Source organism: Manacus candei, unplaced genomic scaffold, assembly GCF_025592945.1.
Source record: "Manacus candei isolate 608988 ecotype Guabito, Panama unplaced genomic scaffold, ASM2559294v1 h1tg000028l, whole genome shotgun sequence".
In the NCBI taxonomy this organism is placed as follows: Eukaryota; Metazoa; Chordata; class Aves; order Passeriformes; family Pipridae; genus Manacus; species Manacus candei.
Genome location: NW_026138076.1, coordinates 38,185,271 through 38,208,128, shown reverse-complemented (window position 1 = coordinate 38,208,128; position 22,858 = coordinate 38,185,271). Strand labels below are relative to the sequence as shown.

General features: G+C 43.3%; 4 protein-coding genes across 11 annotated transcripts in view; 2 read left to right on the top strand and 2 right to left on the bottom strand.

Moving 5' to 3' along the window:
• The window catches only part of LOC127472513 (probable E3 ubiquitin-protein ligase HERC4), a 36,332-nt gene extending 21,714 nt beyond the window's left edge, over positions 1-14,618 (top strand). For 2 of the 3 annotated variants that reach the window (XM_051790867.1, XM_051790866.1), the window contains exons 8-23: positions 49-125; positions 430-527; positions 1,665-1,724; positions 2,281-2,383; positions 2,539-2,722; positions 3,032-3,213; positions 4,336-4,431; positions 5,612-5,737; positions 5,811-5,930; positions 9,662-9,802; positions 9,888-10,060; positions 10,867-10,933; positions 11,130-11,209; positions 12,150-12,333; positions 12,714-12,813; positions 13,412-14,618. In XM_051790867.1, coding sequence (XP_051646827.1) covers positions 49-125; positions 430-527; positions 1,665-1,724; positions 2,281-2,383; positions 2,539-2,722; positions 3,032-3,213; positions 4,336-4,431; positions 5,612-5,737; positions 5,811-5,930; positions 9,662-9,802; positions 9,888-10,060; positions 10,867-10,933; positions 11,130-11,209; positions 12,150-12,333; positions 12,714-12,813; positions 13,412-13,626 — 2,006 coding nt within the window. In that variant the 3' untranslated portion in view covers positions 13,627-14,618. Of the gene's footprint in view, positions 1-48; positions 126-429; positions 528-1,664; positions 1,725-2,280; positions 2,384-2,538; positions 2,723-3,031; positions 3,214-4,335; positions 4,432-5,611; positions 5,738-5,810; positions 5,931-9,661; positions 9,803-9,887; positions 10,061-10,866; positions 10,934-11,129; positions 11,210-12,149; positions 12,334-12,713; positions 12,814-13,411 lie in introns of those variants that run through there. The other variant, XM_051790869.1, reaches the window with a different exon arrangement.
• PYURF (PIGY upstream open reading frame) lies at positions 7,857-8,998 on the bottom strand. The gene is made up of 2 exons (XM_051790872.1): positions 8,794-8,998; positions 7,857-8,622 (listed from the first exon to the last, which is right to left on the bottom strand). Exons 1-2 carry the CDS (start codon positions 8,982-8,984, stop codon positions 8,481-8,483), a joined length of 333 nt encoding a protein of 110 aa, XP_051646832.1. The 5' UTR covers positions 8,985-8,998; the 3' UTR covers positions 7,857-8,480.
• On the bottom strand, positions 8,091-8,585 carry PIGY (phosphatidylinositol glycan anchor biosynthesis class Y). Its single transcript, XM_051790873.1, has one exon. The coding sequence runs from the start codon at positions 8,446-8,448 to the stop codon at positions 8,218-8,220; it is 231 nt and encodes a 76-aa protein (XP_051646833.1). The 5' UTR covers positions 8,449-8,585; the 3' UTR covers positions 8,091-8,217.
• A 4,143-nt stretch (positions 14,619-18,761) lies between the features above and the next one.
• Positions 18,762-22,858, top strand: part of HERC3 (HECT and RLD domain containing E3 ubiquitin protein ligase 3) — a 48,524-nt gene continuing 44,427 nt past the window's right edge. For 2 of the 6 annotated variants that reach the window (XR_007904864.1, XR_007904865.1), the window contains exon 1: positions 18,769-18,903. The gene's annotated coding sequence lies outside the window, so the exon portion shown is untranslated. Of the gene's footprint in view, positions 18,969-22,858 lie in introns of all 6 variants that reach the window. The other 4 variants (XR_007904867.1, XM_051789744.1, XM_051789742.1 and 1 more) reach the window with 4 other exon arrangements.

Genomic DNA, 22,858 nt, shown 5'->3' with positions numbered 1-22,858 from the left:
ATGACTCTCTTCAAATGTTCATATGAAAATATTTTTATTCTTTCACAGAAAATAACACGTCACAAAAGGGGATTAAAATTACGGCAGGAGTAAACCGAAGTTTTGTCCTCTGCAAGGAGAACCAGGTATGTGCACATTTGATCACAGCTTCCCACTGTTCACAATACTGCTGGAAACATTTGGATTTTCCATTGTGCTTTTAGCACTCCAATTTCATATATGTCTATTGCAGTTTTTTCTATGCTTACCTCGAAACTACTTTGTATGGCAATTATGTATGTTCTGTGGCTAATGCATCTGGATGATGCTCGATGACCATTAATTTGTTCATGCTTAGGCTGAACTCTTCTTGCAAAGATTGGCTTAAAAAATAAGAATTCCATCTTCTAGACCTTTTATCTTGTTGATGTTTTCATGAATTTCACACAGAATTCCTATTTGAATGGAATTGCCACTCTGGAGAATAAAAAAGTGGATGACTGGATTTCTAATTCCAGTTCAAAAGTCCAGTTCGAGAGGATAAAAAAGTAAGTCAGAAACCTGTTTTTGGGTTTGGTTGGGGTTTTTTCCCTGATACATGATTTTTTCTAAAAGTCATTATTTTTTGGAGACTATTATAGGAACTGTTGTTCAAGAATTTAGCCAAGACACAATCTTGTACCAGCAATTCTCACCTAGTTTTTGCACAGGAAAAAGAGATGTTGACAAGCAACATCTTTTCAATAACCTTTTTGCAGGGACAGAGGAGATGTACTGCCTGGCTTCAGAAGCCTCTCCTCTTCTTGCACAGAGTGGTCAAGTTGATGAAGAGCCAACAAATTAAATCAGTGAAAGATTCTGCCTGTAGACCAAGGCCTTGTGCAAAAATCACAATCCAGAGTACCCAAACTGGATTGTTTTGTCTGTGTCAGCATTTAAAAATCAGTGATACTTTCTTTAATTATCCATTTTCAAAAGCAGTTAGTATATACTACTGTGGGATGCCTTACACCTATGTTTGAGAATTATGATTGTGTTAGTCTTTTTTCAAGTCTTACATGGGAGGTTATTTTCTTTGGGAAAGTCTGACTCCAGCTGCTGACTTTGAGCATTTCAAAATCCTGGCTAATCTTGAACTAAATGTTTCCCTCACCACTTTTAGAACAGTTTGGATCATATGGAAAGTGGTTGTTGAGAGGGTGAGAAAGGGAGGGTTCTTTCCAGATCTCAATAGGAAGGGCTTGACAGCAAATTGCTTGATAAAAGAGCTGCTTCAATAAGAAGATAACCAAGAATACAGGTAGTGAGTAAATCTAACATCCTTCAGATGCTGGGAACCCAGCTTTTGTGCAGCGGTAAATTGATAGCCTGATGGATTTTCCCTCCACATTCTACAAAGATCCTGTCAATGGAGGGGATCCTCCTCCCTCCAATGCCTTTATATATAACAGATAATGTTCAGACCTGTCAGGAGAAGATATCTCCATGATAACATCCACCTGCATGCAATTAGCTGGCATGAGGCACTTGAGCAGGTTCCCTTACAAGGCCTAGGAGAGCAACAAAGTGGTAATAAGACATTTGTACAGTCAGGTGCAGAGACACTTGTACACATGTTTTCTGTTCTCTCGGAATTAAAAACCTGAAGTTGAAAGGATTGACTTTGGTTTGTCTTTTACTATCAGGAATATCAGACTGATCTTCTCATCTGAGGCTTGCATCAACGGAAGCTTCCTGCAGAAAAGGTAGCGTGCCCTGAGTTAGACATAACAGAACATATTGGCTGCATGTAAACTGACCAGAAAGTGTTATTTTAGACCACATGTGTAGAAAAGATTAGTCTTATCTGAATTTGCAAGAAGCGAGTTTGTATTTTTCAAAGCCAAGCTAAAATTTTTTTACACCCCCCAGTCCAATTGAATTTGCTAGAGAAGCTCACATTCTAGAAGATTATCCTGTTGTGATATTTGACAGAATAATCCCTTTAGGCAATATTAAATCTTTCAAAGGATCCATAATACCTCCTCCCAGCACTGAAGTGGAAGTGATTTCAAGGTGAAATACAGGAAGTCTACCATTAATAGTTCACAGCCACATGAGACAGGAAAGACAGGATATTAATCAGGTTGCAAAACAGTGACCTGTGTTGTCTATCTTCTTAGAACACATGAAATTATACCCATTGGAGCTAGGGCTGAACTTTCCAAGTATTTTCTCATGTTAAAATGCTTCACCATTCAGTCGCTAACAAAAAACAGCTTCTTACATAATTTGGTGTTCTCTTTTTTTCCTTTGTGATAGAGACAAACATTTCAAAACCTCCAAAGAATTCTCAGGTGTAGACATGTCCGAAGTGAAACATTTTTATAAGAAGATCAGCGAGATGCCAAAGCTCTTCCAGGAGGTAAGGATTTGATATAAGGATTCTCACTACACAGATACTGAGGAGCTCTGGATTTGTGCATAAAACTTAAGAATTTCATGCCAACCCAATTACTTTGGCAAAACAAAATTGCATTTTAACCCTTGTCTCTTTTTTTTTTTTTTTTGCCTCTGAAGGTGCAAAAGGAGGTTGATAATTTACTGCCATCACTGTCTTCCTCTCCCATCTCACCTGAAAATTTCAGAGTCTACTTGATCTTGCCTTTCATTCTGCAGGGGAAGGATAAAAGCTGTTACCATTCACTGAGGCTTCTAGCACAAGCCATCATGAAGCTCCAGCCAGAGGACCTGCAAACTCTTGGTAGGGTTTTATGATAAAGAACTGAATGATTTAAATGCTTGGTCATTTTCTGCTGCAGAACAAGAGTTAGCATCGCTGATGTAGCATGTTGCAGAACTTGAAATAATTGCTGCTGATAGATGCAGAAACATGGGGACTATGCAGCAAGACACAAGAATGAAAAAATTCTGAAGTTTACTAATTTTGGTAGTCCAAAATTAAGCAAATTTTTTGTCAAGTTTATTTGATAAAAAGATAAAATGCAGCTTCATCCACAAATTGCAGTGATTTACATGTTACATGTCACCTCACTAGCTGTTCTCTTTACAGAGTGCCTGTGGTCAAATCTGGAAACATCCTCTTTCAAGGAGCTGGTCAGTCTGTATCAGAGGGTTTCCCAGGATAACCTGTCTCAATTTAACATAGAATTACACAACTGTGGGCCAAGAGACCCCTTCAACCTGTACCCAGATGAAATAGTGCCTCTGCAAATACTGCAGATGCTTTACCAGGTGAGAAAGTACTTGGATCCTCACTAGACAGGATGTATCAATATGGCTTTGCGTATTTTAATCCTTTTCACTTGTTGAATTCTCTGGGTTCCCTTCTTACAAGGGAACATGGGGCCTTGTCATTTGACACTGCTTCAGGAATCTCTTTGGCTCTACACCAGCATAGCTTTCAAGGAATCCTGCTTGAGTTGTGCCTAACTTACCCTCTGTAGAAATGAAGAGCTAAAGCAAAGTGTGTTACAGCCCTGGCAGGGGGAGGCTTCAGTGGTGTGAAGAGTGCATGCATTGATGCCTACAGAGCTATGGATGGGGTGTCCCCTACATAGCATGCCCGTTTGCCTTTCTGCTGGTGAGATCCGTCACCCCAATAACCGAATTTAAAAGACAACCTACCTGCTTGACATATTGTGGCTGTCACAATAATGCTGCATGATGCTTTAAGAGCCTGTTACCTGAGAAATTCTCTGGAACAACAGTATTAGAGCCTCTTTAGCTGAAAACAAACATGGGGAACAAAGGGAGTGGTAACTGCATTCTTGGCAACCATCCTTTCTCCTGCGGAGATGTTCAAAGTTTAGGGAAGTCAAGAGCTCAAGCACACAGTATGAATCAGAGAAGAGTTGTTAAATTTTGTTCAGAACTGAATATCCTTTTGGCTGAGACTGCAGATTTGGTCCTCGAAGTTTAGACTGTTGAATCTGTATTTATCCAGATAAACAAACTCAAAAATGCAGCAGGCCTACTCCTCTGTGATTACATCATTTGGAGCTTTACATGTTCACTGCCCGTCCGCAAATATCTTTGCTAGTCAACAAGTATGAAAATGAATAGGGAACTACAGAGTGTTCTGCAGCATGAAAGATACTCAGAGGGAAACATACCTTTCCTGATCGAGTCCTGTTAAGGAATCTTTGTAAATGAAAATTGCTTTCCTGCTAGTTTATACATGGCTTTTCGAGACTTCTCACTGTGGGGCGCTGTGCTACTAGTAGCAATTCTATCCTTTCACTTCTGTTCAGGGTCTCAGAGCTCTTTCTGCATAAAGTCCTGTCAGTCCTGTCCTGCCACACAGATGTACAGCTCACTGGATCTGCTGCTGACATGTTGTGTGTATCAATGCAGGTGAACTCCAGAACTGGCTTCAGAGTAGAAGAAAGCAACTTCTATGTACCTGCTGTGAAAGAGATTATCGACTTCTGTCAGTTCTTTAATAGACCAGTAAGTATAAAATTTTACCAGCAGTGCAAAACACTCTTTTCTTTTCTCTTTTATTTAAATAGTCGCTATATTTCTCTCTAGATATAATTATATAGATATAGATATGAAAGGCAACTCTAGACTCTAACCCATTACATCTCAAAGACAATGCATTTTCTCTAGCAAGCCCTTTACCATCCAGTATTTTAGCAGCTACAATAGTGCCTTTCCTGAGATGACCCCTGGTTCTGAGAGTTGGAGCTGTCCTCCAGTGTCCTAAGAAACTCTGTTGGCTTGGAACTAGTAATCACTGTGAAAAAGCACCATGAGGGATGGTTGCTATACTTCTTGTTACTCTAGATTTTATTATGTTTTATTAATAGAAATATTGTCTGGTGTCTTTAAGCTTTTGTTTAGAAACCATATTTCAGTTTACTTACATCTTAAAACCAAGCCATGATAATAAAAATAATCTGTCAAATGGTTTATTTCTTGACAACATGGAGTGAAAATTAGCTACCAAATGCAGTCAGTGTCACAGGAAGCAGGATGAAATGCAAACGTGGATAGTAGGGCCTTCCTTAGGCAAAAAACCTGTAGCTTTCTGGCAACTTGCCTGGAATTCGTAGGGCAACTGCCTCATTCCTTCATAAGCTTTTGTTTGCTAATGTACCAATTTTGTACCAATTAACCAGAGTGGAGGAGAAGGTTTGGGAAACAGCATAGAATCAAAAGCCAAATAGGAAATGACCTGAAGTTGCTGCCTTATCACACTGGAGGTGTAACACTTTGAATTAAATTATATTTATACCACTATCTACTTTTGGTAGTACAGATAATAAAGTCAGCAGTTTTTAAAAACAATGTACCATAACCTGGGTATCCAGGACATTTTTACTATGTGTTTTGGTTTAGCTGAATTCAGCTGTTAAAATCACTTTCTCTCTGTTTTATTCTTGGTGTCTGTCTGCACAAACTGGTTAGATGCCTCTCTGTCAGTGTTTCTCACAGAAGTGTGTAGAAGCTGTTTTTAGGAAGTGTACTTCTCCCAGTGTAGTGCTCGTGCACACAACCAGGGCACGTCTCAGAGATATGGGAGTTTGCCAGGGTACAGGTCAGCAGTTCAGTCTCCACACGTACCCTGGAACTGGTTTCTCAGGGGAAAATCAACATGTCTTTTCCTTTTTACTTGCCATTTCAGATAGCCCTATGGAACCTGAGCAAGTACCCATGCATCTTTGACATGCAAGCCAAGATCGCCATTCTTATAACAGAATGCCAGGTTCTGTGCACAGAAGGCAGCATTCTGTCCAGGATCCTTACTGACGTAGGTGTGGCCAATTTTGTTACAAATTAGACGAGATAAACACACTGCCAACAACTGTTACTTCAATCCTCAGATAACCCTTACATACGGGAGAAACCAATGGGAATTTCACGTCAGAAGAGAGTGCTTTCTGCAAGACATATGGAACAATTTAGAATATGCCTCAACCCAGGAATTCAGGAAGATCTTAAAGGTAAGATACCAAATTGTATTATTTGTTAGCTCTAAATATCTCACTGCAGTGTTCCTTGATTTTCAGTGTGACTGAAGTATTGGTAGAAGGGTTTCAGTATTCTCTGAGCATACAACAAATGAACTATTCTTCAGATTATTATACAACATGTTCCATAAGTGGTGTAGAGTGAATCTGGATGGCAGTATCTTACATTGTTACATCAAGCTTTGTTGGCGTAAGTTAAACGCAAGTGGCAGTGCTATTTCCTGTGAGGTTGCTTTGGGGTAATGTAATAGGATTGCTCAGGAAACTAGACTTGTCAAAGTCCAGTACTATTACTGCTAGACTGACTTTTAGACTCCATGCTAGTTTGCTGCACATGAAAACCCCAGTGGCTGGGGAACCAGCCTTAGCGGCCAGCAAGCAACACAAAAAGCCACAAAAAGCCATTTCTCTCATGAGATGCTGTCTGAAGGGAAAGGAAGGATAGTGCCGGCGAGAGAGGTGGCAATCTGATTATAGTGCTGCTGTCTCCAGGTGCCTTTAATCTGTGGCTTCCACACAAACCCAGAGGTTCTGGCAGTTGTATTTCCTGCAGGAATCGCAATGCTAGCCCTGCGTTGCAAAACACTGGGTGACGTGGGAAGAGGGCACCTGCCCAGAGTGGAGCTCAGCTCAGGGACCATGTCCTATCAGTCACTAACACAAAGTCTGGCACCACAGCCTGTGTCACAGGAGCTATTGACCCCGGTGCCCTATTACCCAGTTCTGGTGCTTTCCAAGTGAGCCTTCTTGCCAACAAGAACTGTCAAAGCTTTTCCTTCCCATACACTTAGGAGAAGATTCTCAGTGCCCCCTAGAGCTACCTTTCCTTCCTGCTTCCTCACTTCACCAGCTGAGAGAGGCATTTATTTACAGAGGTAGTGAGGCTTGAGCTCTGTACTGTCCTCTAGATCTCAAGTCTCCACTGACTGTACAAGCTCTGACAAACAGCTGCCCTTAGTGAAGTCAGCCTTCAAATGCACCTGCTGCAAGCATTGTCTTTCACACTGCACATGGCAGCATTATTTGCAGCAGCCTGATAATTTTGACTGCACTGTTAGTCACCCGCCCAGAGAAACTATGGTCTGCAGTATCTGCAACTTGCTGCTGCATTTCTGCATTTTTCAGCAGGTAGAGGACATTAATGTGTTTGTGTTGCAGATATAAACCACTCAATAGCAAAACATAAAAAAGAAACCTTTATAACAGATTATCATAGCATTGACCTGTCCCCTTCATAGCTGTGTCCAGCTAGGAATTTTTTCAGACAGTACTGAGAATTTGGCATGTGACACCCTCATAGTGGTCTGTACCCCCATTCTCTAGTGTTGCTGTAAATGAAAATAGGAAAAGTTGAAGTATTTAGCAGAAGTATCTCCTGTTCCCTCTCTACTGAGCAGGAGATGGTGCGAAGGGAAAGGATATTCTATGTACTTAAAAAGCATTTTTGTAGCTGTTGACTGGGCTAACAAATTCTGGGCTCAGTTGGGAGTTATTTTTCCACTAACCTGTCAGGAGATGCCTCTTTAATGAAAATGACCCAACCTGGCTATCAAACTTGTGTACTCAGATATATTTAACACATAATACTGGGACACACATCTCCTAAGCAGACACTGGAATATGTTGGAGGCCACTCTAACAAAACCCCCAAATGCACAGGTACATCTGTTCTGCAGAGCTGTCATTTACCCACCTTTTTCTTAAAAAAAAAAAAAGAAAGAAAAAAGCAGCAGCCACTGCACATACAGACATGGGTATCATCAAAGAAATTTCTTCATTTATGTCAAGTCCCAAATTTTGTTACGAAACACCAGCCTAATTTATTTTAGTTTATGTTCTTCTGACAGTGAGTCAAATATATTTCAGTACATACATCAGGTTAAAACAAAACCAAAGTCCTCAAAGACTGCATATTTTATTTTAGTGTATTATTTAAGATCAGTTTTCTCAGTCAGGGTACAGCTCTCCCTCATGAAAACAACTTCCACCTAGGTGGTTTTCATCAGTGCCACTACAAATGCACAACAACACTCTTGGAGGGATACAACAGATGGAATTAGTGCTTCTTATGACTCCTACTCTAAATCTGCCTTAGCAGTAGGTAACAATGGGCTGCTGCTTCGTACAGTTTCAGATACTACTAGGAAAATGATGACAGTCCATAGTGCCAAAGGGAACTCTCCAACGAACTGCAATACCCGATGAGATTAAACCAGCTGTGTTGATTTAGAGAAGCCCAGGGGTTAGCAAACGCATCTCACTAGTTGTGCCTAAAAAGCTTAATCCCCATCCAGGTCCAAAGGTGAAAGAACACATAAACCGGTATTGTAACAGGAAGGAGGAGACTGTAGAAACACAGGCTGTTCGTGCTGGTGCAGCCCTGTGGGAAGGCTTCGTCCACGCTGGCTGAGTAAAACAAGCCTGCCAAGGACAGGAGGGGAACGAGCACAGTCAGAGTAGGCAGGGAGGGCAGCATCCCTGCCCCGGCCATCAGTCCCAGCTACCGCCGTGCCTGGTGGGTCCTCAGGGCTGCTCCGAGTCCTCGGCCGGAGGCTTCTTGTGCGTCATCCTGGCAGCCTCCGGAACCATGTTGGGGATGCCGTCGATGATGGGGTACGCGATGCCCAGCTCCTCGTTGATGAGCTCGTTGGTAGCTTCTTCGTACCTGGACGGGCAAGGCGGATGGGGGGAAGGGGGAGATAAAACAAAGCCACCAACAAAACAGAAGGAGGGGTGAAAAACCTGAGTTGGCCCTTAGAGAGCCCCTCCCGCTCCACGCGGGGCTGCAGCGGGCCCAGGGCGGGCAGCGAGCGCAGCTCCCCCGGCCCGCCCTCACCTCAGCGGCTTCTTGGACAGCGGGCACACCAGGAAGCGCAGCAGCGACGGCTCCGGCGGCTGCGGCCGCGCTGAGCCCGAGCCCTGCTCCTGGATCCCGGATCCCGGATCCCGATCCCGGTGCTGTTCCCGGCTGCCTGCCGCCGCCCTCCGCAGCAGCCCCGCCGCAGCGCGCCCGCCGCCCCGCAGCATGGCCGCCGCTTCCGGCCCCGCCCCGCGCTGTGCCGGGAGCTGTGGGTGCCGCGGAACGGGGAGTGTGCCAGGGTTGTCTTAAGGCGGGCTGTTCCTTGATGTAAGGTCTTTCCGTACATTCAAACCTAAACAGCAAGAAAGGAGACCTGATCAGTGGAGCAGGCAGCAGCCAGCATTCCCTAGTCAAGGACATCCGGGAACTCGCAAGCTTTAAGGATGCGGTAAATCAAGATGTTGATGTATGTCTGTGTATACCTGGATAACTTGGCAAAATACTCAAGGTCCATGTATCCTATAGTTGAACTATGTTCGTTATAATACTAAAAATCACACCTCCAGGTCAAAAAGCCCCCTGCCCAGGTGAAGACCCTTCCCCTGAGCACACATAGAAGTTAGCTGAGGTTATGTAACTTGTATGGGAATTACCAACCAGTCATAATAGAAGGGCTGTACTTGGACAGTCACTAACTCTGAGTTTCTGTGTATAAATAATGACCTGAAAAGTCAGCTGGGGTGTGCTTGATTTGTGGAATATCACTCAGCACCCAGGTTTGCATGGCTCTGAAATAAATAATCAGTGTCTCTCTCGGGTGTGTAATTATTGGCTTGTTGGGTAACCAGTCTTATTTTGTGGGCAACACGGGTGTCTATGTCTGTGGGTGTCTTGGGCCTTGCAGGTGGTGTTTGTGGGCGAGAAGGGTGTGGACCAGGGTGGGCTGTCCCAGGAGCTCTTCAGCATTGCTGCCAGGACCCTCTGCCAGCCAGGCACCAGTGCCTTCCGCCACTACCCCTCCGGACTCGTGTGGTTCCCCAGCAAGGTGAGGCAGCCCCGCAGCAGCGGGTGGGGAGGCCGCCCATGGGAAAAGGCGGTCACAGTTTTCTGGTGTGCTTGTTCCTAACCAGGCCTCGGGCTATGAGGATAAGGACACCTTCTTCCAGATCGGGACACTATGTGGAATGGCCCTGTTTAACCAGTGCATGGTGCCCTTCCCCTTCCCCAGGGCTCTCTACAAAAAGCTGCTGGACCTGGCCCCCACCCTGGAGGACCTCGAGGAGCTGCTCCCAACTGTGGGCCGGTACGAGCCAGGCATGGCCCAAGCTTCGGCTGGGTCTCCATGTGCAGGGAGATCCCTGAGGCCAATGAGCTGTAGTTTGGACTTGGAAGAACTAAGCACCCAATTACTATTGCTGTTTTTTTTTCTCTGATTTACTAATTATCCATTTCCATTGTGTTAATTTACACAGGCACAGTATTGCCATACACTGCAGTTGTGCCAGTTCTGAGAACAGGATCTCCATGCACTGGGAAAGGAGATTTCAGCCAGACATAGCAGGGAGAGGTGCTGCTGTCACCAACATAAATCTTTTAGGCCCATGAAGCTCAGCTTTCCACACAAGTGCTATGAATAGCCAAGAAGATGAAAACTATATCCCATGAGCCAGTGACTGTGTTGAGGTGCTAAAGAGTCTTAAGTGAACTGAAACATCAGATTGCCTGCAATACTTGGAGAGGTGCTTCACCCCAAAACAATTCTCCCAGATCAGCCCGCTGGTCCATATTTTATAGATGATGTCTGGAAGCAAGGCTATGGTCCAAGCCCACTTCTCACTGAACTTTGTGTAAAGTTATCCCCACAAGGCATGGGGGTGGACTTGCCTGGAATCCTTTTTTTACTAGAGGCATTTGCCCTCGCTGATGGCAGCAGCATGACATAAGTTCAGGGCCACATATGATAGTTCTCTGTGAGTGTAGGTGTTGTTATGTGTTCTATATGTATATGCACTTAAATACTGCTTATCAAAGGATGGTTTTCAGCAGAATTTGAAAATGCATCGAGTGGTCATGTTTCTTCTCTCTTTCTTCCCCTTTGCTTTTTGACAGGATTCTTTGGGGAATTTTGAATGAAGAATGTGATCATAACCTTGAGAGCATGGACATAGACTTCACGGTAAGACCACTGTGCCATTCAGACATCCCATGTATGTACTTGGGCAAGACTGTCCCAGTGCAAATGACACAATTTGTCTGTAAACTCAAACTAGTAAAAGTGCTATGTCAGGCCCTGCAGGAAGAATGATAGATGTAGCACGTATATATCTGTCATATGGAGAAACAGCAGCTAATGTTTTAATTTATTTGTGTAGATAATGGAAGAAGGAGATTCTATGGATGTTGTTGAACTTAAAAAAAATGGTGCCAACATTCCTGTCACTAAGGATAACAGGTCAGTTTTATTTTTACATTTCTTACCTTGTTGTCTTGTTACAAGTGTATGAGGTAACATGTCTATACCAATCCCCTTACAAAATACCAGCTTCAGTATTATACCGACCATTGGTCTTGGTCTTTGTACACTTTTGGTTCCTGCTGTATTTGCTGCACATGTGTCGGACTTTGGCAGTTTGTGCAAGCAGCAGATGAGAAGGGGATCCTTGGACATCCTGGCATCTGCATATACAGGTACATGGAGTTATCAGAAAAATTCCTAACAAATGTGTAAAATACCCTTGAACGGTATTTTCAGTGAAATACAGATGATTTGTCTGACAAATCCAGCTATAGGTACACCTCCATAAGGGGTTTTTTTAGAGCAAAATGTTTTCTGCATTGTTATGTCTATGGAATATATCTTGTATATAAAGGAGAAGGAGCAATCTGTCAATAAGGCTTTGTGTCAATATTAACCTCGGCACAGAGGACAGAGAGAAGTTCTGTGTCCTGAGTTATGCAGATGATCTGAGGACCCTTAGGGATTCAAGAAAGGACTGTTTAGGAAGCTTGAAGTATAGCATTTACATTGAGTTGATTGTGCAAGTACAATGTCACTACACAAATCCCCATCACAAGTAGAAAGAAGAGTGAAACTACTGATTAGCAGCTGTGCAAATAGTTATTTTGATTTCAGGGAAATTATTAGAGTGTTCACATGAAATAAAGGAGTATTACCAAAATGAATCCATGTTGGCCAGCACTCTCTTTTATTTGTGAACATCCTTGCAGTTTATTCAGTGAGTAAATAATTGCCAGTGGCGACTGATCTCAGTAAAGACTGAATCTTTACAGTTCAGCAGGTTGTGCAGAATAAAGGAATAAGGTATAAAGTTCTCTATAATTCTCCTTTTGCAAAAGTACCTATTGCATTGCTCATTTGATATTTTTTCCAGGAAAGAATATGTTGACTTGTACGTGAATTATGTGTTCAATGAATCAGTGCAAAAGCCATTTCAGGACTTTATGCAAGGATTTTTAAGAGGCTGCCCAGCTAGAAATTGGAAGATGTTTCTCCCTGTAGACCTCCAGGTTGTTCTCCAGGGACACCCAACAGTTGACTGGCATCTCTTGGAAAAGGTATTGTATACTAGTATAGTGTCCTTCTGCTGTATCTGTGAAGCATAAACTACTTCTGACCTGTTCTTTCATTGATTGTATAGGTCATGAACAGATGGACAGAAGCTCAAGGGACTTTCTCTTTTTTTGACTTGTGTCATAGTTCTGTTTCTAATCTACATCAGGTACAAGAATAAAGGAGACTAAGTATCAAGCCATAACTCAAGGATGGTCATAAGAATATTTGAAAAAACAAATGAAAAAGGAGATTCCAGAGGTTAAGAGGATTTGAATATCTATGAACACGATTATAAAATTTATCAGATAAAATGTTGTTGCTTTAAATATAAATGGAAATATTGAGGATTAACCAGCCTGTTTTATTTTTATGTCTTTGACAGAATGTGGAATACAGGCAGTATAACAAGTCAGATAAAACCATCAAAGATTTTTGGAATGTGTTTCACAAACTCCCAGAAGAAAAGAAGAAAATGTTCCTTGGTAATGTATCAGTAATTTTAAACTTTTCATAGTCCTTTTTTTCTGCCCCACAACACACATTTTAGATGGTTGCACATAAAAAATACTATAGTCTCAAACAGCTTTTCAACACATTTTCTGCTACCACATTTTCTAGTGAAAACCACGAAGGCTTGCCTGAGTGCACCTGACCACCTTGAACATTGCAATTACTTTATCCCTTGCTTTTGTGGTTGTCTTGTTGGTCAGAGGCCTCAGTTTGTGTGAGCAGACTATATTGATGTAAGCAGTTTAACCCTCTCAAAGGATCACCAAAGCTAGCTCATTATTTTTAAATGTAGAAAGTCAGACCTAGCCTGGCCCTCCTCATCCACAAAGTCTAAATTATAAAGTAAAAGAGGGCTTATAATTCTTATTAATCAATAAGAGACTTTATTGTATTCAGGTAATTCAACAAAGCAAAATAATTAGCTCATGAAAATAGCCATATGTTTACACTGATTTCCCTTCATGATTTTTATTAACATTAATTATTTTCATGCTTTTCAATTAACATTATCTTGGTTTATTTTTTAATTTGCTTACTTTTTCTTGCTTTTTTTTTTTCTTGTTCCTTCAGGGTTCTTGTCAGGATCTGATCGAATCCCTGTCTATCAGCTGGAATGTTTTAGATTTTATATTGTAGAGCCTCAAGCAAAAAATCCAGATGAACTCTATCCCTCTGCCAGTACCTGCTCCCTCATTTTTTATCTCCCCAGATACAGTAGTAAAAGCATACTCAAGGAAAAGTTGCTTTATGCCATAGAGCATAATGAAGGTTTTGGCTGTGTCTAACTCTTCGTCAGAAGCACTTCAAAACAAAAATAAGCAAAAAAAAATCTTTGTTTCACTTGTTATATTTTTCTCTTTATAACTCAAATTTACTGGTTTCTACCCTACCTTATTTTTACTGTGCTTTATAAACATTTGTGTGTGTGTGTGTGTTATTTGCTGAGATTTTATATTGATTATAAAAATGATATTGGACCAGATACCTCATGGTTAGATTGTAAAGTTAGGAAAGAAGAATCCTGTTTGAAACACTTCTAAGAAGCAAGCTGATAAGCAACTCTATTTATATATTTGTGCAGACAGGGTCTGCACTGTGCTGGTCTTGTTCAGTCAAGCTCACAGTGAGCTCACAGCAGCAATGTACAATAATTTGTACATTACCAAGCATACAGACAGGATATGCTGAGCAGTCATCCTTGCAGGGACAAGCTAGGGTAAGGTTTTCAACTGTGTTAGTTAAGAATTCTCTTGGGGAGCAACTAACAGTAAGGAGACATGTTCCTGCAAACTGTGAATTGAAGGAGAAGTCTGTGCTCACCTGGATATGGCCTTTGACTTATCTGAGAGAAATGCTTAGGACAAGGATTTGATCATTCCTAGACTTTTCCGAAAGCTGTATTTGTGAAGCATGAATGGACTTTTTATTATTTAGTGTGTTAACTGTGATATTTGTCACGTTTCTTTATATCTTCCAAGGAGATGTTTTGCAATTAAATCATAAAATTTTAGGCTTGCAGAACAGCTCTGTCTACAGAGCCCTGTGGACATGAGGCTTGCAGGGCTTCTGGAATCTCATTGTCAAAACAGTGCAGAGCACTGGCAGGATATTGACGGTGTCAGGCAGGATGTATGTTTTCTGTTTATTTTGCTTTGTGGAGAGACAAACAACAATCATGATTTTTCAGCAGTCTTCACTTTGGTCTGTTAAATGTATCAGGGCACATATGTAAAGAAGACTTTTACTGTGTTGAATTAAATGACAATTGATTCATTTTTCACCCCCGTGGTTGTGTTCTTCCTTCATTATGCATCTGCCTATGCATGGCAGCATATCTGTGTTTTCTGTCCCCCTTGATCTGGGGAAGCCATTCATAAGAGGATTCGAAGGCTGATGTCAGTGTATTTCAAAGAGATGTATTGTATATGCTGAACAAGTAAGTCTTTCCTGTTTCATGCAGAATGTGCTTTAGATGAATGTAAAAATTGAAAATGAGAAGTCAACAGCAGTTTTTATTTTCTGTTCTGTCTTGACCTTGTGTTGGGTATCACACGCACACACACCCTTTTGGACCAGGATAAAATGTCAGTAAATGACACAAACCTTTTTGTTTTGTGACAAAAACTGACTGTTAGTACTTTTTTTTTTTCTTTAGAAAAGTAAATGTTTCCTAGGAAAGACATGGGCATTATTTATTAATTTCCAGCTCAGTATAATGGACATTGTTACGTACTAAAAAAATAAGAAAGCTTCCTTTTAAGTTACAGTACAGTAAAGAAAAACATCAAGCACTCACCTCAAGCACCAGGGTGGTACAGGAAAGCAGGTGGCATGGCAGTTGTAACAAGAGGGGAACTAGCACCTTGGAGAATGCCAGCTGCCAGCCAAAGGGAATGAGAGGACCTGGCCCACTCAGACCTAACCCCTGTCCCACTCACCCACCTGGGGCAAACAGGACATCACAGGGATGCTCTGGGAAAGGCATCAGCTTGCTGCAGGTATAATTTTGTGGAAAGAGGGAACTGGCAGAAGCCCAAGCTGTTGTCCCCATCCCACCCTGGCTGATGCTGCCAAGCCACCACAGGTTTCTGTTTTGGCAGCTTAGCCTGCTGTTCATCAGCCTACTCTGGCTGCTTGTTTCCCTTTTTATGGTCTTCTAAGCCTCTGGTAGGGCTTGGAAACTGAGAGTGATCTTCTGTGTTGTGCAAGTGCATAAAAGATGTATCCTCTTTGGGTTTCAAAATAACCCATTAGGGATTAAATGATAATAGGTTTATTTAGAGCCTGAAGGAATTTCCTTCTCGTCATGTATGATGCAACATCACATGGGAGATTAAGGCCCAGAGTAACTTTCAAGGCTATTTTTAATCTGTCCTCAAATAAGCCCTGCTTTTATATATATATATATAAAGACCTTCAGAGCAGAGCACTCCTCTCTGATTTTCTGAAATTAATTTGGACACTGAGCTGTGTCTACATTTTCTCAAGCAGTGCCCATTATAAGACATGCAGGAGAATATAATGAGTGAGCATCACATTCAGCTGTGAGTTTAAAAGGCTTCAAATAGGCAGCAAAAGTACATTGAACCTGCAGCAGGAATTTTTTTTAGGCGACTCGTCTTATTTGAACATCACCTGTAGAGAAGCACAAGAGCCTGGCAGAGCTGGTGATGTAACCAGGGTGGATCTGGGGCAACCAGATCCATCCTAAGCACTTCTCATGGCTTGAAAGCCATGAGAAATTAAGGAGGTGTCCTGGTGAAATGTGTGAGGGGTGAGGTTCGCGATCAAGTTGCTGCAGTGAGGACACTACACAGAAATACTGCTTCCATGGGAGGTAGTGGGACATTGCCTTACATGCCTAATCCCCAGCTGAGCCGCTCTGAAGAGCTCTTCCCTAACGTGGGAAGGGCCAAAAATGAAAGAATGCAGAAAAGTTCATTGCTTTCACATCAACACAGAGTCATCAATGGGCACAAAGATGGACTTTTGCTACTCACAAAAGCTTTCTGGCCCAGGTGTCTGATGCATAGACTTGTGACCCATGGGGCAGTTTCCCTGTGGAGGTGTGCTCTGTGTTGGCTTTCGTGCCCTCCTCAGGCTACCAAGTTGATGAGATGCCTGACAACAGGCAGGGCTGACCAGGCATAAAAACATCGCTGCCTCTGCCCAGTCCTCTTAGAAGGTGTGTGCCATGGCCCATGGGGGCAGAGAGCTATGAAGGGTACCTAGTGAAGGGCCCTGGAGGAAAACACCTACTGGAACAGGGTTTGCAGGACAGGTGGAAGCCACTGCCTCGTCTCCCTTTGTGGAGGTAACTCTAACGAACCTGTATTACTGCAACAGTCAGGAGATCTCATCAAATGCTTGCCCATGTGCTTCTGGATACTGGACTGCTATTCAGCTCCTCAAGGGACAAGAGAGGTGCTTTGGAAATCAGGATGAACTGCAGATTTTGTCATCTCTGGATATCCTCAGATACCTGGTCTCTGGATGACCTAACCCATGAAGGAAATGGTGAGCTATGCATTCTTCTGGCAAAGGTCCAGCCTCGCCATGGGCCCGCCTGGGGCAGCCCTTAGCCAGCAGGGAGACCTGAACTCCAGCCTGATCCAGCCTGACTGAGCCCAGGTGAGGAAGACCCATGGTGCAAGGAAACCTGGGCTCTTAGGAAGAAGAGGCTGCAGTGGCAGCAGCAGGCTCCAGAGGGAGGTGTGCACAGCAGAGTGCAGGGACACCACCAGAGAGGGTCTATTTTGGTGTCTTTATTTAAAATTGTATCAATTTATGAATGAACAGCCTTGAAAGTTCTCCACAAAATTAAAATGGAGCTTTGCTCCATCATCTACTTCTTTTTCTTTTCATTTTCATTTTTTTTCTGTGTGTACCTTCCCGTCCTTGATTGCTCAGTCAGAAACAGAGGAAACCGAGTGTAAAGGGAAATGATGACTATTTTGCAAAGATCTCCAGATGATGAAATAAACAAAACAGAAACAAAAGCAAACACAGAAAATATTTTTTCCTCTACCTACACTTTTAGTTATTCTAGAATCATAGAATCAGCTGGGTTGGAAAGGACCTCTGAGATCATCAACTCTAACCCTTGATCCAGTACCACTGTGGTTACTAGACCATGGCACTAAGTGCCACATCCAGTCTCATCTTAAAAACCTCCAGGGATGGAGAATCCGCCACTTCCCTGGGCAGCCCATTCCAATGCCTGATTACCCTCTCTGAAAAGAATTTCTTCCTAATATCCAACCTAAACCTTCTCTGGCAGAGCTTAAAACCATGCCCTCTTTTCTTCCTGATAGCTGCCTGGGAGAAGAGATTGATGCCCACCTGGCTACAACCTCATTTCAGGTAGCTGTAGAGTGATGAGGTCTCCCCTGAGCCTCCTCTTCTCCAAGCTAAACAACCCCAGCTCCCTCAGCCTCTCCTCATAGGACTTGTGTTCAAGTCCATTCACCTCGTTGCTCTTCTTCTGGACCTGCTCCAGCACCTCAATATCCTTCCTGAACTGAGGGGCCCAGAACTGGAGCTGCTTGTAACACTGCTTAAGTCAAGCCTGTTACACCACAAGTGTAATTTAACACCAGAGTGGCTCTTCTGATGCTGAACACGCATGATCCATGCAAATACGGGTGATTTTTTACCTGATACGTGACACATTGCATGACAAGTGCACAAACATTGAAAACTGCCAGAAATGTAGTATAAGGGCAATGAATCCTGTGGGCACTGGCCTTGCTTGAGGGACCTTCCCTCCCTATCCTGAGCCCTTGCAAACATCTGGCTGAGGTTTGCTCAGATATTGACTGTCATTTTGATGGTCAGAATGGGATCCAGCTTGTGCATTGCTCTTGTGGGGCGCAACCTTTTTCTAATGGATGGCATTAAAACCAGAAAATGAGTACTCAGGAGTTACATAATTGCTTGCTCATTGGCCTCTTTTTTCTTTCCCCCTTCTTTCTCTCAATGGAGATTTATACTTAGACAACAAACCTTTTCCTGAGGTTGAAACTTTGTATAAAACGTACGCGTTCCTAAACAAACTAGCCTGACAGCTGCCTGGAGGCCATACAAAATGCAAGATGAAAAAAACAGGCCAAGGGGAAAGGAACTGACTTATTGTCATCCACAAGTGATATTTCATGCTTATCACATTTTCAAGCACTCTCAAGCTGGCTGTCCCCTGAGAACCCTTCATTTAGATCAGCTTAAATTCTAGAACGTGCTAAACTTTGCCCGCTGATTCCTGCTGTCTTTAGAGCGGCTGCTGACCTGCTCACCCGGCAGGGCTCGACCTCCCGGCGCCCGTGCCCGCAGCCTCGCTCCCGCGGCATTCCAACACGGGCGGGCAGGCCGGGCGGCCGCCAGGCGCTCTGGCCCCGGGCAGTGCCCCGGCTCCAGGGAAAAGAGATTCCCGGCCCTCCCTGCGCCCGCCGGGGGCCGAGCCCGCCCTGCGCATTGGCCGCGCCGCGCGTCACTCCCGGCGGCGGCGGCGGGGGCCGGACTTCCCTTCCTCGTCGCCGCGGCGGCAGCGGCGGGGCCGGCGGCGGGTGAGTGCCGGGGAAGGAGAGCCAGGATCGGCGGTGGGGCTGCCGCCGGCCCCGGGGCCGACACGGTGCGCGGGGGAGCCGGGGCCGGGGCGCGGCGGAGCCCCCTGTGCCCGCCGCCCTCCCCGGCGCAGGACGCGCGTCCCCGGGCGGCGCCTCCGCGGGCCGGTGCGGGGAGCCGGGGGCGGCCGCTGCTGCTGCTGCATCCCCTGCCTGCGGGGCGGGCAGGGCTCCGCTGCCCAGGGGTGTCCGGGGCCGCTGCTGGCGGTCCGGGATCGGTGGTGTGTGTCCGCGGGAAGCGGCGGTCGGGCCGTGGGAAGCAGCGCCAGCAGCATCACAGAAGCCAAGAAGCCCGTGTTCGGGGTGAAGGCAGGGAGGTGTTTTTTACTGGGGTTGCAAAATGGAGGTGATGGGAGGGGTGGATGTCTTGTTTGATTTTAGGTATCTGTTTTTAAATTTTTTTGGGGGAGGGGGCACATCCAGCTTAAGGGCCCGTGGTTGTGCAATGGAAATGCTGTGTTCCTTCTTTAATTCATTTGCTGATACATCTTGTGTTCTCTTGCTTTATAGCCTAGTTTACATTGGACATTGAGTGGGACTAAAACGGAGGCAGACGGAAGAAGAAAGTGGGCTTGGAGCCTTAGTGGCAGAAAGCAGCAGTAAATTCCGTCATTGTTGAGCAATGCTGATAGAAGGAGCACATTTGCTAGCTGAAATCTCACAAACAAGAGGGAAGGAAAAACTTGTTTATTCATGCTCTGCCAGTTGGCAGATCTCTTTGTTTAGAGAGCATTCAGCTTTGAGTGTTGCTTGTTGCAATCACGTTATTTACTTAGCTGACTTTCCGAGAAAGGGCACAGAGTAGAAGTGGCTTTAAAATATGTTTGTGTGATTGTGTGAAGAGACTTTGTATGGCATAAGAGCTATTAAAAAGAGAGAGGCAAAATAAAACACATCCTGTCGTGATTGTACATGCAGCATTATTATTTCACCAAACCAGCGGGGTGGCTTTTTCACCAAAAGATATATACTTAGTATGTCAGCTGAGCCTTATTATAGCAGAGGGTGGGTCTTCCACCCACAATAGATTTCCTCAAATATTCCTCACAGTGTGAGGTTTTCCTAGCTCTAGCTGTGCTGTGTACATCCTTCACTGTTTTGATGGTGAATTATTCTTGGAATGTCAGGCTTTGAGAATGTGGCCTTATACCTTCTCCTCTCCTTTTGTTTTTGGTTTTGAGGGGTTTTTTTGTGGGTTTTTTTTTGTTTTTTTTTTTAAATGTTTGTTATATGTGAGGATTCTCTGCAAAAGACCGGCTTTACTGCATTGCATCTTATCTCTGAAACACGAATATCAAGCTGGCTGTGTTGTGATCTGTGAAGAACAGAAATGGGGGATGTGGTTGGGTACTGCAGTTCTTGCAATCCAGTTTTTAAAAAGAAGTGGGAACTTTAATGCCCTAACTGATGCATTTAAGAAAAACATCTCCCCTAGGGGTTTATCCTCAGAAGATAAGAATTCAGTTTTTTTAAGGTGTATTGAGCTAGGAATATTAATAACTTTTAAAATTTCAGATAAATTAATATAAATCATATATATATATACATATATATATATATATATGTATGTGCAGACACATGTCTGTTAATGCTTACCTACACCAGAAACTTTTTATGTAATTGTTTTAGTGTAAGAAAGGTATGCAGCTTGTAGAGGTAGCTTGCACTGTAATATGGATTTTTACTTCCTCTGCTACTGTCAGAGAAGACTAACTGCCTTAACCAGATTGGAAACCAATTTCACCAGAGTGTGAAATTATCGTTTAAAGCCTCGTTGTGTTTCAGGACACAGCTCCTACTAAATACATAATGTATTTAGACCCGCAACAGCTTTTTTGGAGCAGATAAAAAAACCTGTCTTAAAGTTGTGGTTTTAAAAATGTGCTGTGTCTTCAACATAAGGATATTCACCAGGCCAATGGAAATATTTAGCTGTGCCTGTACACTCAAATTGAAAATGGCTATGTTGGTTGCTGCTCTCCAGTGGAAGGTGCTCCCCATGAAATTGAGCTGCACAGGGATTTATCAGTAGAATGTTTGGAGGATAGAGGGGATGGGATTCGATAGAGATGATTTAAAAAACTAACAAAAAAAATCTAGTGAAGACTAGATTTTCTGTGTCTGCCATAGGGATTGTTAAACTTGAGGGGCTTCAGAAAACGTGGCTACATGAATGAGGGTTGAACGACATATCACCCCAGAGTTTGTATAGATAACTGGGAGTTAGAACTCTTCCTGTTTTGAACAGTGTCTTAGCTGGAGGAAGAACACCTCTTACCAATCACATCACATCCCAGTGCCCATTAGCAGCAAATTCTTGTGTGGAATATGAACACAAGGAAAGCAATTAAAGTATTTTTAGCATTTTTAAATGAAAGTAGCACTGGGGAAGATGACTAGTCTATAGGGAGCAGACCATTGAGGAACCCTTTTAGAAGGTATTCCAAATTAATATTTAGCTCATGTTGTACAATGTCATTGTGGTTCATGTTGTATACTAGTGAAATCTTTTCAACTCAGAGGCAGTATCCATTTATCCTAGCAGGGAATGTGACCTTTGGATCTTCAGGATTTCTGCTATTGTGCTGCTTATATCTTTCTTATATCTTCATAATAAGGCAATTCCCCAGGCTGAGGGAAATGGCAGTCCCAGATTTCTGCTGTTTCAGGTGTCAGTTTTGAAATGATTCCCTACCACCTTCAGGGTATTGCTCATGCATTTTTGGTTCGGTTGTTTTTTGTTTTGTTTTGTTGTGATAGAACATGAAGTTTGCTATAAATGTAGCAGTTGTGCCATTTAAAGCACATGTACACGCTTCAATTTTCTTGTGTCCCACGGCACTCCTATTCTTAGCATAGCCAGTGTAGAGGGTATCTTCCATCAAGCTTTTGTGCTGAGGGCAACCAAATGCAGTGTACACCATGACTGATTTAACTAGGCAGGGCTTTGTAACCTCCTGCTTTTTCCTCTTGGTGCCTTGGAGCTGGCCAGTGATAAGCACATATGAGAGTGTGAATGAACTGAATTATGAAGTAGAGGAGCAAGGGCTGGTAGCGATAAATGGGGTTCATAGCACGATTTAAAGCACCTAATAAAAGATCCAAGTAAACGGTTCGTGGTAGGAAAATGCACCACTGATGAAGTAGTAACTGGAAAATCCAGACCTCTCCCTCCCTCTTCCAGCTTAGTCCTGCCTCAGGGGAAGTGACCACCGCTGACAGGCAAGGGTAGTGTGGTAAGAGATGAACACCCGTTACTTAGAGCTTAGATTAGGAAAGGCTTTATTGCTAATACCTAGAGCTTGAATTAGCACCGGGTTTTGGAAACAAACTGAATGCATGTTTCCTGTCTGCTTGGACTGGGAGAAGGAATCTTTGATGTTTCAAGGATTACCTTTTGGTTTTCTATCCTCTGCTAAGATAGGAAATGCTGCTGCTGTAAATTGCCTTAGCTTAAAACATGGCATGGCGTGTCATAAGACTTGATGTCTCAGGTATTTCATTTTTTAATCTTCTTTCTTATTCCCTTTGCAAAAAAAAGTTTTAATTAGTTTCTGGCTCAGTCAGAGGAGTTCTCAATGTCTTATTAGTGTAGCATGCTTACAAATAAGCCAAACCTATTGAGATTAGGAGTGACAAGCGAGCGTTACTAAAATCTTTCATGTGCTTCTCCTGGAATGCTATTTCCCTCCCCTCAATTTTTATGCATTAGCATCCTGTTGTCATTATTAAGTTCACTCTGTGTAATTCCTTGGACCTTTTCTATTGCTATGTTTTTTCCCTTCCCCTGTTACCCCACTCTGAAATCCCTGACTTTCACTGAGCACAGTGCAAAAGATAACACCTGACTGCTGGCAAGTTGCATCAATAGTACCTGTCCATTGCTGTCAGGGCCAAG

Coding starts and splice junctions, on each gene's coding strand:
- PIGY (XM_051790873.1), bottom strand. CDS start 8,448: ATGGCCGGGGCAGGGATGCTGCCCTCCCTGCCTACTCTGACTGTGCTC.
- PYURF (XM_051790872.1), bottom strand. CDS start 8,984: ATGCTGCGGGGCGGCGGGCGCGCTGCGGCGGGGCTGCTGCGGAGGGCG. Junction 8,623..8,793: donor CTGTCCAAGAAGCCGCTGAG/GTGAGGGCGGGC, acceptor TTGCCCGTCCAG/GTACGAAGAAGCTACCAACG.